Genomic DNA, 13,087 nt, shown 5'->3' on the forward strand with positions numbered 1-13,087 from the left:
GCCCAGTTGACACTTTATATAATTAGAATAAATTAACCATTTTTTCCCCCAACAGACAGAATGAAGTAAAACCTTTGGGAACTAACAGAGGACTTTATTTCTCAGGAAAGGGTTCTGGCCATAAACTTGAGAGCAGGTGTCTCCCCGTCCTTGTCCTTGCCCGGCTCTCTGGGCGCCTGCAGTGCACACACAGGATGACTTAGCATTCTTAGGCGGAAGCTTCAGAAGACAAAAAGCAGGAAGAGGCGAGTGTGGCGTAACCCTCCGGGGGTTACCTAAAGATTAGCTGGAAGACTCATTTCCCCGTCAGTTCAACAAACAAGAATGGCACGCAGCCAGGGAGGAAGCCTGACTACCATCAGCTGGAAGGTAGGGTACAAAGTCTCCGAAACAAGAGAGCAGGATTCTTTTTGAGGCAGTGATGAAAAAACTGCTCCCAGTTACTGTCCCCTTGGGCCCCTGCCCAGGGTAGCGCTCAGATTAGCTAAAAAGCAGTCAACTTCCTTCTCTGTAGAGCTGGACTAAGCAAACTGCTTCCCTCCTTACTGTGCCTGCAACTACCCAGTCCACTGTAAACACAGTCAGGCATAATTAACAGGAAACCAAAGGCAGGAGGAGACTAGAGAGGGAAAGGCAACCTATGTCTGGAAGAGTCAACAAGAAAACTTGTTTTATTACTGCAGGGGGAACCATTCTGCCAGGAGCAAAGATCAGCCTTCATTAAGCAGACCAGGAGCCTCCATTCTCCTTTTCCAATCTTGACAGAATGTATCTATTTTATTCTTAAAGAACCATCACGTAGTTTTGTTAATCCCCTTATTATTTTTGTTTTATTTCTGCTTTTTATTATTCCCTTCTCTCTACAACTTTTTGAGTTTGATGCTTAGCTCATTAAGACAAGATAAAAAACATGGATGGGAAGGATATACACTCACTTCAGGACAGTAGTTTTCTTCTAAAAGAAAAAGGGGAAGGAACTTAGGAAAAGAATATTAAAGGACTGGAAATGCTTAGGTAATATTTTATTCCTCAAATATCTGAGAAAAAACCTCAGCAAAATAGTAATAAATGTTGAGTACATAAACTTTTATTATTCTGTGAACTTTTGTATGAAAAATTCCATTACAGTTAGCTTCCCTATTAGAAAGATCTTAGGTCATTGACTACAATTTAATCACTAACGTTAAAACGATCCCCAAAGTCAAACTGGCTAAGACAGGTAGTAACTTCTGAATTTATCTCAAAGCTCACATGCTTGACAGAAGGATTACAAAGAAGAGATTCAAAAGCAGCTTCAGCCTCTCTCACACCGTCAACTTATTCAAGGGCAGAAAGAGCAGACCACACTCGGAAAGCCGACTAGGGTTGAAGAGATTCTCTGAGAGATCTGGTAACTCTTAGTTGCCAGAAAGACACCAGGGTCAAAACAGTGAGATGAAAAGGTTCAATCCAAAGCTGAGTGTTACCGATGAGGGTGACGGGGACGCCGTACTCCAGGGCAGAGATGGCGGTCCACTTCCCGGTGCCCTTCTGCCCCGCGCTGTCCCTGATCTTTGGCAGCAGGTGTTCGCCATCAGTATCTTGGAACCTGAGAATACTGGCTGTGATCTCAATCAGGAATGAGTCCAGCTCTGTCTTATTCCATTCCTCAAAGGCCTGTGCGCAGGATGTGAAAGAAAACAATGTGGGAGAACCTAGGATTATACCGGAGATGCTCCCTTAACTGATTCATCCCTTTCCCATGTAAATATTGACCGATGCTCACAGCCTGCTCAACCCCTGAGGCTACCAGGCTCCTCTGCAGGACACCCGAACACTTCTGCCACCAGCTGAGTTTTATGCTAACCAACAGTCAGCTGCTTCTGATTTCAACCTGTTCATGCTGATTTTCTGGTCACCAGGCCAGTGCTTTCCTCAGAGCCAGGTGTCCCCTCACCTCGCTTGGGTTTTCGTACAGTCACTTTCCTTGATCACCCGATCTAGAGCAGCCTCTTCCTTCCGTTTACTTTTCTTTATAATAGTGATCACGAACAGGTTTTATATATTCAGTCATTACTGCCTATCTTTCCAAGGTCCATGAGGGCAGGGACTTTGTTTCTTCCACTAATATATCCCCAACATACAACAGTGCCCGGCACTCATACTATATAAACCAATTAAATATGAACACAAAAAGAAAAGCAATGTTTCTATGAAAACTAAGTCAAACTGTTTTGGAAAGAACAATAAAGGCAAGTTAGTGAAACAAAATAAGTGGGGATGACGCAATTTTTTTTTTTTTTGGCCACACCGCATGGCTTGTGGGATCTTAGTTCCCCAACCAGGGGTTGAACCCAGGCCCTTGGCAGTGAGAGTGCAGAGTCCTAACCACTGGACCACCACGGAATTCCCAACACAAATTTTAAAATTAGGAGGGAAAAGAATGTAAAAAATCTGGAAGGATTCTGCACTGTGTGCCTCGAAAGTGTCTTTAAATCATGTTCCACTTGAAATAACTGAAACTACAAACTCTAGATGATAAGAAAGTTGATTAGAATGCTAAGCAGCAGAGCCACACTTAAAAGAAGGACCTGGCTCTCCATGAAATGATGGGTGATTGAACGTACCTTCCTATATTTTCAGTTAAAATAAATGTTTGCCTAGTTAATGATGCTGAAGTATTTACAGAAAACAGTACAAATGTCTGCAGTTTACTTTGAAGTGTATTTTTTAAAAAAGATAAAACTAATAGACGAATGGACGATATTCGACAAAGTAAGCAGAGTAAAATGTTAATGGTAGAATCTAGGTTGTGTGTATGTAACTGATCACTGTCCAATTCTTTCAATTTTGTTGTATGTTTGAACATTTTCATAATAAAATGTTGGGGGAAATGCTTATGTTTCCCAACTTTGACTACCTTTTTTTGAATACCTGTCTAACAGCCAGTCCCACCTGGATCAGAAAAGCGAGCTTCTGCTGCACCTCCCACATGGGACCAACGGAGGATCAAACGAGACCAGGCAATTAAGTGACACAGGCCTGACACAGTCAGGGTCCCTGAGTGGGAGAGAGGATTACACCAAGAGTCTCTGGGAACTTCTGGCTTAGTGACTGGCTATCAGATTTTATGGTCCTGTTACTGAGAGCTTCCCTTAGATTAGGCTGAGTCCATCCAGGCCACCAGAATGACCAAGGGAAAAAGAATGAGGAAGGACTTATCGTCACCAGCAAAGCCTTCTCACCTGAGCAGCGCTCCCCCCGCCCAGGGCCCAGGACTCACCTTTGCCATCTCCTTGTGCTCCATGCCCAGGACGTCTTTCATCAGGTGGTAGGCCTCGCAGATGAGCTGCATGTCTCCGTACTCTATCCCGTTGTGCACCATCTTCACAAAGTGTCCTGCCCCCTCGTCCCCCACCTGTTAGAGTCACAAGCGCCAAGAGGCCTTCAGGGAGCCAGGAAATACACCAGAGAAGTCCACATCCAGTTCTCTGGCAAGGCTCCCTCCCCATACAAAAAATAACGAATACGAACAAACACTTACAGTACTTTCAAAAGAAGAATCATCATATAACAACTCAACACAAGCTTCAATCCAGCACGATGCTATTGTAAACTAACTCCAAATTCATTCCTTTAAAGGTTTTTCAAAATCCCCAAATTCACTGTGAAGTACCCACAGGTCTTTAGCCTACATTTTCCATTCTTTCTCCTTGTGATTAAAAGTAACTCCCCACTCCCCAGCCCCCTCCCACAAGTAAAAGGAGTCTTCTTTTCCCTGGTTATTTTTCTAGCAACCGCAGGTGAAAAGAAGCTGATTAAGTCACTTGTACTTTAAACAATATATAAATGTACTGTAGTTGTAATGGCCACCGAGAGATAAAATGACCTCAGATGCAAGGCCTGCCCTTGGAAGCCCAGAAATGTGTTCTTGCCAGGGTCCCACAACTGACAAGGTACTGATTTCTAATAAAGCTGGCAAGATGTATAAAATCAGAATACCAGTCTGTAAATTTATGATGAGAAATTTAACTATGTATCTTAATGGTTACAAGTGTTAGTCTGATCAACACATCCTGTCCCTGTGGACAAGCTACTTGGGAAGCCAGATTATCTGAAAACTGGTTGGAGGGCAAGGAGTCAGAACAAGGAGAGTTCTGCAGTCAGACACTCCCGTCACCATGACAGGGATATGCCTGCCGGTGGACCAGTGCTGGCAGCACTGCTGGGGTGGATGCTGTCACACTGCCACCCTGACATAGAGACTTCCTCTATCTATGTTTCCATTGCTGGCCTACCCTTTCTGTTTTTTTTTTTTTTTTAATTTATTTTGGCTCCTCGTTGCTGTGCGCGGGCTTTCTCTAGTTGCGGTGAGCGGGGGCTACTCTTCGTTGTGGTGCACGGGCTTCTCATTGCGGTGGCTTCTCTTGCTGCGGAGCATGGGCTCTAGGCGCGCGGGCTTCAGTAGTTGTGGCTCGCGAGCTCTAGAGCGCAGGCTCAGTGGCTGTGGCACACAGGCTTAGCGGCTCTGCGCCATGTGGGATCTTCCCAGGCCAGGGCTCGAACCCATGTCCCCTGCATTGGCAGGCAGACTCCTAACGACTGTGCCACCAAGGAAGTCCCCCCTTTCTGATTTTGACACTTTCTTTGGCCATGAAGTAACATGGCCAATAATACCTTGCTTCACCCCTTCCTTCCTGTAACTTCAAAACTGAGCTAAGGGGTGCCTGCTTTTAGTATCTATACCAGTTTTTTCTTTTCAGTAACCTAAGAGTAAGGCTTGGGGTTATAGGAAGTCAACAGGAGTTGATCAAGATACACAGGCAAGTACTGTTAATTTCCTCATGATTTATGTCCTAAATGTATCTAAAAAGAAGTTACTGTCACCGTACTTTTTTTTTTATTTTTTTACTGCAGCAGTGTATTGTTAAGGAACAAAAGCTCCCTTCCCAATCCTTCACACTAGTGAGAAAATTACTCGGTCTTCTAAATCACAGCACCAGCGTCTCTCAGCGCTAAGCAGGTTCTGACTGAACTCAGTGACCACTGGTTAAAATGTAAGGAGCGGCTTAGTCACCAGGCACTGTGAGGCCTGGGGGGAGGACTCGCCTCATCCCCCATGGGCCCAAGTCCTCATTTCTTCTCTACCTTTTATCTCATATAAAGCAAAACTAACATCATAAAAATGGCACGTAGAATAAAATTCAAGGGGATCAGGAGCTAAAGAGAACTTGGAGGTCATCCAGTCCAACCCCCATATTTGACAGGTGAGAAAACTGAAGCCCATGGAAGAAAATGACTTGCCTAATGTCACACTGCTAGTCAATGGAGAGCCAGAAAGACAACTCAGGTCTCCCCTGCCTAGTGTTTTTTTTTCCATCCATGGGATGGACTAAGGCTGTAACAAGGGATAAAATTTATTTTACCAGCAACATAAAATATACGGAGGGAACGAATTTGCCTCGGCCTCCTTCGCATTCAGTGAGGGCAAAGAGCTGCAGCTTACTCTGTTCTAAGCACAGAATACCTACCCCAGGGAGCGAATTCCACTTTTGATTCTGACATTCTCTCTCTCTTCTTTTCCTCCCCTACCCCCTTGACATTCTTTCTTTCTTGTTCTTTTTGGGTTTTTTTGGCCACGCCATGCGGCTTGCGGGATCTTAGTTCCTCAATCAGGGATTGAACCCAGGCCACGGCGGTGAGAGTGCAGAGTCCTAACCACTGGACCACCAGGCAACTCCCTTGACATCCTCTCTTTAGCCATGAAGTAACATGACGAAGAAAATCTTACTTCACCTCATCCTTCCTGTTCCTCTTTTTCTTTCTTTTTTTTTTTGTGGTACGCGGGACTCTCACTGTTGTGGCCTCTCCCGTTGCGGAGCACAGGCTCCGGACGCGCAGGCTCAGCGGCCATGGCTCACGGGCCCAGCCGCTCCGCGGCACGTGGGATCTTCCCAGACCGGGGCACGAACCCGCATCCCCTGAATCGGCAGGCGGACTCTCAACCACTGCACCACCAGGGAAGCCCTTCCTGTTCCTTTTTTAAGGAATCCATATTTTAGATGAATTGACAAGGGCTGCTTTTAATATCAACCTCCAGTTAAGATACAAGGACATGTACAACTGATGCATTTTCGGCATTGTCTGTGCTAGCGACGTAAACATTGAGGAGCTTATATCACAAAGCAAACCGCTGGGACCATGGTGATCCTTGCTCTGCCCCTGGTCATGTCAGTGCCCATGGCGCCAAGTGGCTTCAGGGGGGCCCACAACGTACCCAGTCACAGCAGGGTTCTCCAGTCCCCACTTTTGCGGCGATGCCCTGGAAGATGGCCTTGATGTGGGGCCTGTAGGAAGGAAGTGGGTGGTTCAGCTGCTGACAAGGGGCCTGGGTCTTCACGAAATTCTCAAGGACTCCCCCCCGCCCCCCAATTGTTTCCTTTCTAGCGGTCGGTGGAAATGCCCACAAAAAAGTAATGAATAAGCTAAGTCCTCAAGGTAAATCAGTCAGAGGCTGCGGACTATCTGATTTGAGACAGGAGACAAAAAGGCTGGGTGAGAGGGTCAGCAAAGCCCCGGAAGACATTTCTATCGCACTATCAGAAGCAGCTGTGATTCCAAGCCGTTCCTGTAGCGATCGCTTCTATCAGTCTGGATGTATGTTATCAAGCACAGCAGGATTCTGGACAGAAAGAACCATGCAACGTTTCCAAGAGCTACATTCCTTATCATCCAGAGAAAAAGCAACTGTTGTTCATTCCTTCCCCGCCTCCCCTAGGCGCACAGAGTAACTCCTGACGCTGTTCCCTACTGTTCTCCTCACTTTTGACCAATAAAGCCTTCTTCACAAAAGGGTTTTGGTAAAGACACAAAACTTGACAGGGCTGCAAAGTGAACGCTCAGGAGGAGGGGGCTGGGGTGGCTACATCTTAAGCTTTTAGAGCTTCCCTGAACTTTGATTGTTTCACGTAAAAGTACCATTTCTGCTTCTAACAGGTCAGTGTGAGAAAATGTATTAATGAGAACTAGAGCACCTCTGTATAGCAGACTTCTTCATGTGTATTGTCTGCATTTGTAACAGCCCACTTAGCGGTACCCCAAAATAAATATTTTTAAGTTTTTGAGAAGCAGGAAGGCCTTTATTTCTAGACTTTAACATACTGAAGAGAATCCCCAGACTTAATCATTAGGGAGGTAATTAAAAGACTAATCTTCCCCAGTCAACCCCTCACCTTTGGGGATTAGGTTTGATCACTCCTTACTTTAATGCCTAATATAAGTCTAGAATATTCGGAAACCAAACTCACTCGGAAAAGCGCGTTGCCTTCCCACGTCTCCCTCACAAGGATCCTTCCTTTTCTACTTCTTTCTCTTCTGCTCCATCTCTCTATCATCCTCTATCTGGCTTTCTCTCTTCCTGCAGTCTCAACAGCGGTGTTTCCTTCAGTCTACATTATGTATAATTAATTACTTGCATCTTTTCATTTTAATCCTCTATCCCGCTCATCACCCACAGCCTATGCTTTATACAGCCCTCCTGCTACATCATCACCAAAGCATCCCCCCTTCTGCAGCCAACCCTTCCTCTTATACACAACACAGTGAGCAGTGTAAAATTCGTTTTTTCCCCAGTCAAATAAAAATTTTCCACCTCATTCCCTGGACGAAAGAGGCCCTGTCTGACTTTGCCATTACTCACAATGATTAAATACACCATATATGAGTTGAAGAGGCAGACCTTACTCCTAAGTCCAGACAGTGCACAGGACATTATCTGAGCTGCCTCATTAAAGCCTCTGAACCCTTGAAGCCTATTTAGAACTTCCATTATTGGTACTAGAGGAAATAACAGAAGAAAAAAGGAAAGGAGGAACAGGCACATGCGTTATGTCAAAGCAAAAAAATGTATACATAAAAGAAATATTTCCAGCATCTCCCATCTCCAACACTCAGACTGCACAGAGGAGATCGGGTGGCAGAACTGCTCACAGCTCACCCGTTCTCTCACCTTGCGTCCCTGTGTCGACGCAAGGGTGGTGCCTTTGGTACTCACCAAGCCTCTTTGTTTCCTCCTGGCATAAGTGATGGGCCATAACGGGCCCCATCCTCTCCACCACTAACTCCACTCCCCACAAACAAGATTCCCTTGGCCTTGAGGTCTCGACACCGTCTCTACATGAGAGAAAAAGAATTTCGTCATGCTTCCCTAAAATCAGTTTCTCCCACTGAATGAGAAGAGGTACAAGACAGGTATGGAGATCCCACATTTGACTTAAATGACCCAAGGATCCACTAATAACCTGGTCATTCAGGAAATTTAATCCCCCTTCTGACTTACCAATCCCCTCTGTTTGGGAATTAAAAAAAAAATCCATGGAAGTTTAATATGGCTACCCTGTCCTCAAAGGGAAATGATAAAGCTAAACATACATTCTCATTTTACAGGAAATGACCTTGTACATGAGACCGTCAGCACAGTGGTGCTCACCCACATTGCACGCTGATGTATCACGGAGTGGCTGGACAGGAAGGGAAGATGAAGCATAAACGCCCAGCCTGCCGTATCTAAGCAGCAGTCATTCTTTTCAGTTACGTGTGTGACTAAGGAGAATCTCATCCATCAGGTATGTCTTAATGGCCAATCCCAAAAGAGCACCACACAAAGACGTCTACTCTTCTGTCACATGTGCAATGCTGGTACTTTTTTCTAGAATGTTCTCAGAACCTGGAAGAATGTGGACTGAAAAATGCTTACCGTGGTATCCCTATATTCAGAATTTCCTCCATCGATGATGATGTCACCAGTGTCCAACAAGGGTACCTGTAACCAGACACCAGCATTAAGGCGGACCAAAAAAATGAAAGACAAAAATAAACATACCTTGACCAATTAAAGCAAACAAGAATTTATCCCAAATAAACCCTGTCTGAAAGTATACATATATTATTTAATCTTCAACAATCCTCTCTGGGGCTAGAGCTAGACCCTATTTAAAAGCTCAGGGCTAGCAAACCCAGTCAGAACTCTCCACAACCGAAATAATCCTTTTTAACTAAGATTTTTACAACGAACAAAACCTACTTGGAAAGTTTTGTGTTTCCAATGTGTACCACCTGCCTGATATTTATTCCCAGATTGGATTAGCTCTAAAAGACCTATAAAATCTCTGCCTAGAACAGAGTAGGGGTCCAGTAAATATCAAATGGTTTTGTGTATGAATAAACAATTTGATCACCACCACTTGGAGAAGGCAGCAAGAGACCAAGCCTTGAACAAGAGTATCTTCCTACGCCACACCAGTCAGGCTGGCTTTATTACTGTATTCATTATTCAGTCTCCCCCAACAAGGCTCCAGGTAACATTACTTAATATTGTCCTATGCTGAAGAGTACTCTACCATTTTTCAGTCCATTCTGTCTGTAGCTGACCATAGGCAGCTTGGCATCTTACTACACAAAGTCTGGTGTGTCCTTTATCACAACGTTCTTCCTTTCTAGGTCTTTTTTTTTTTTTTTTTTTAACGGTAGCGTACTGGTTACAAATTCCTCTCCCTGTAGAAACAACCCCACTGGTAACATTACTCCTCTGGGAAAGGAATGTTCATCCCTTTCCTTTGTTTATTGTTACAACACTTCTCACAACAAAACATTTCTTCCAAATGGCTAATGCCTTGGTTTTTTCAGAGCTGATACTGTAGAACTGTTTTTCAGTATCGATGGGGTTGGCCAAAAAGTTCTTTCGATTAATGAATACGTTGTTCAATAAAGTTCTTGGTGAAGATGAAAAATGTCTTTGCAGGGCACTGGCAATGAGGTTGTTTCCGTTTACTGATGGTGAGGGCAATCCTCCTGGTTAATACAGTGTGATCTTCCCCCAGAGGTATGTTGAGGAAAGGGGCCCTAGAGGCGTCCCCCCAGAAGCTTACAGCAACAGCGCTTTGACCAGGAGGTGCCGGGCACGCTCCCTGGGGAAAAGGCAGCTGTCCCTTCGGCCCCTCCTCTCCCACAGACACCCCAGTGGAGGAGTGGCCATCAGGCCTCCGGTGAGAACAAGCTGGGGAGAGTACAGATGGCGGTGACCACGAACAAATGGGTCCACTATCCCCTGGCCCTGAGGTGGCAGAAAGCATAAATAAGGGGTCAGAATACAATGTGTCAAAGAACCAAGATCAGCACCTCTGTGACGCAAACGCCCCCTCAGCTGATGATCAGGGACCAGAACTGCACAGAGGCAGCCACCTACCACAGCACGGCCAGCACCACCCAGGTGCCTACTTTCTTCTTCCAAAAAAAGATACATTTGCTAGGACTCCCTAGGGGGATCTCTTGTCATTTATATTAAATGATACAACAATTTGAGAATTGTTGCTTTATAGGAATACTGAGAAAAATGAAATCTATTTCTAAATTTGGACAGTAAGGTTTAATAGTGACTAGCACTAAACATTCATAATACACAATCAAAACTATAAGTTTTTTTTTTTTGAATATCAAAGAGCTCACTGAGATTACTACTGTTTCTATTCTGGTTGATAATGAATTCATGGACGTGTCTCTTGCTGTCCTCAGAATTTTATATACTAACAATTACTACCACTTGAGGGTATGTTTTTACTTAATTGGTGCCAGTCAAGTTAACCAACACTGAGACTTTTAAGCAACATTTTGTCAGAACTGAGCAGATCATACCCAAAAATTGAAAAGGGACAAAATTTCTTAAGCAAAAAGAAGTGAGGGACTCCTCTGGGGATCCAGTGGTTAAGAATCCGCCTTCCAATGCAGGGGATGTGGGTTCGATCCCTGGTCGGAGAGCTAAGATCCCACATACTGCGAGGCAACTAAGCCTGCACGCTCTATAGCCTGCGCGCCAGAATGGGAGAGACCCGACGCGGCCAAAAAAAAAAAAAAAGTGAAATAGCTAAAGGAAGGGAACGAGAGACGTTCTGTCACACGAGTAGCAGCGGGGAGAGAGCTGGCCTCACCAGTTTTTCAATGAAATCATCGACGGCCTGACCAGCCTTCACAAGCAGAATGATCCGCCGAGGCTTCTTCAGCTTGGAGACCATCTCCTCCAAGGAGTGAGCACCAACCACCTTGGTGCCCTTCGCCTCATTGGCCAAGAACTCGTCAACTTTGGAGACTGTCCTATTAAAAGCACAGACCTAGAAGGACAAAAGGCCTGATCAGGAGATCTGGGACATACAAGACCTTCAGACTGAGGACCAAGTGACAATGGAATGTCTATGCAGCCCAACGTTTTGGGGAGGTAGGACCCTGATTCTACCTTTTCCCCACTCAAGTGCTGACTGATCACCATAAAGTTAATTTTAATAGGATGAAAAGGCAAAGAACTGAATATAGGCAAATGTCAACTGCCCAAAACTTATCAGGCTGGATAAGAGTCTGTCGCTATTTGGTTAGGACTCAAATCTGGGAACAAGCTAGTTCCAGACTGTTATCTTCTGTCACTGACAATCCTGTATCTAAGCCAGTTTAGTATTCACACCCGAACGTTTCACCAGATCCCATTAGGCAATAAAGTCAGAAATCTATACTCCCAGCGGGACTTCTCCTCCTTAGGATACCGACAGGTTTATTCAAGGCTGCAGAACTGACAGAACCTGCAGATACATTTAGCAGGACTCTCCTTCCTCAGAGAGCTGTGGAGCTGCCCCTCCCACACCCACATGCAAAGTGGTGCTTCTCAATCTCTTGCAAAAACGTCCTAAGCAGCAACAGGGCACATATAAAGAGAACCATGTTCCACGTTATATGGGTTCTTCGGAATCAGAACGGTCACCAGCACTCAGACTAAGGCAACAAGAATCCGTAAGGGAAGAGTGTGCCCCTCCTAACTTACCACAAAGCCGTGGTCGTTCATGTTCAAAATTAAGTTCTGGCCCATGACAGCCAGTCCAATCAGCGCAATATCCGCTCTAAAAGACGGGGAAAGGAACAAAGGAAACCGTCAGCTTCACTTAATTCATTCCAAGTCAGAAACCCTGAGCTTTCTAGCTTTTGCTGTGATTGATCACACGTCTTAACTTTCCTCTAATCCCCTCCTCCCTTTTGCACTTTAGACCCCGGGCTTGCAGCCTTCCGTGAAACTCGAGGCGGGCCACCCCGCTCTGCCACTTAACGGGTCCTCATGTTCTCCTGGGCCAACCAAGAGGGGGCCCGCAGGAGGGGGTCCACGGCACTAAGCCTCTTCTGCGCTCTATCCGAGCTGCTGACGACTCGTTCCAGGCCTCCCGTCTCCCACAGCCGGACCGTCCAGCAGCCCGGGCTTCCCGCGGCCACGCCTGTCCCCTCCCCTCGCGCCCTTCCTAGGAACCAGATCCGCCTGCGCCGCCGCGAGGGGCAGAGGGGCTGGGTCCGAGAAAAGGCGAGGCCGCGGGGCTGGCTCGGGGTCTGGCGGCTCCCTGGAGGGCCGGGGCTCCAGGCGCCACGAGGCCGGGCTCAGAAGACCCCCGGGGCGAGGCGACGTCTGGGGCGACTCCGGCCTCCGCGTCGGCCCTCGGAAAGTTCCCCGGCCGCCCGCGGGCGGCCACTCACTGGGCCATGGCGGCGGCGGCGGCAGAGCAGGCTGGACCGAGGACAACCGGCGAACAGCGAGCCGCAGCGCGGACGACCGGGACTGATTTCTTCTCCGGCTCGCCTCCCGAGGCCCAGGCCGCGGCTTTCCAGCGCCGGCCAATCGCAAGGAAGGGGCGGAGCCACGCGGCCACGCCATTGGTCCGCCCCGGCGCCTGTTAGACCACCTGAGGCAAATGGGCCCGCCCACCCCTAGGGCTGGCTCAGGAGAGCGCCGAGCACATCGATGCCATCTCCCCAGAGAGCGCGGGGGCGTGGCGCAGGCGCGGGACGAGGGGAAAGGCGGCGGGGGCCGGGCTCTGGCTCGGGGCAAAGGACGCGTAGGGCCTGGGCTGTGCTCCGCGGCTCGGTGCGGAAGGGTGGTGGCTCACGTCGGGCCGCGCTTTCTAATGTAGCGGGCACTTGACCGCCTGTTGTCCAAGGGTCCATCACTCTTTCCTCCCGTCGCTGCGGTGCACTCTGGGGTTGACGCGTGAAATTGACCCACCCGGGCAGGGTCCGAGGTGTATTCTTG

At 47.1% G+C, this 13,087-nt stretch overlaps 1 protein-coding gene and 1 long non-coding RNA gene across 2 annotated transcripts in view; one reads left to right on the forward strand and one right to left on the reverse strand.

The window, feature by feature from the left end:
• The window catches only part of LOC309823222, a 13,912-nt gene extending 10,663 nt beyond the window's left edge, over window positions 1-3,249 (forward strand). The window contains exon 3 of the long non-coding RNA XR_014296813.1: window positions 2,925-3,249. This is a non-coding gene — a long non-coding RNA (uncharacterized lncRNA). The remainder of the gene's footprint in view (window positions 1-2,924) is intronic.
• PGD (phosphogluconate dehydrogenase) overlaps window positions 1-12,666 on the reverse strand; it is a 15,362-nt gene extending 2,696 nt beyond the window's left edge. Inside the window, exons 1-8 of the mRNA XM_082655336.1 lie at window positions 12,535-12,666; window positions 11,840-11,915; window positions 10,962-11,141; window positions 8,735-8,800; window positions 8,033-8,151; window positions 6,257-6,326; window positions 3,263-3,397; window positions 1,467-1,656 (exon numbers count right to left, since the gene is read on the reverse strand). Of these exons, the coding sequence (XP_082511462.1) occupies window positions 1,467-1,656; window positions 3,263-3,397; window positions 6,257-6,326; window positions 8,033-8,151; window positions 8,735-8,800; window positions 10,962-11,141; window positions 11,840-11,915; window positions 12,535-12,542 (844 nt within the window). The 5' untranslated portion in view covers window positions 12,543-12,666. The remainder of the gene's footprint in view (window positions 1-1,466; window positions 1,657-3,262; window positions 3,398-6,256; window positions 6,327-8,032; window positions 8,152-8,734; window positions 8,801-10,961; window positions 11,142-11,839; window positions 11,916-12,534) is intronic.
• Between the last annotated feature and the right edge of the window lie 421 nt (window positions 12,667-13,087).

This window comes from Grampus griseus, assembly GCF_964374135.1.
Source record: "Grampus griseus genome assembly, chromosome: 1".
Taxonomy (NCBI): Eukaryota; Metazoa; Chordata; class Mammalia; order Artiodactyla; family Delphinidae; genus Grampus; species Grampus griseus.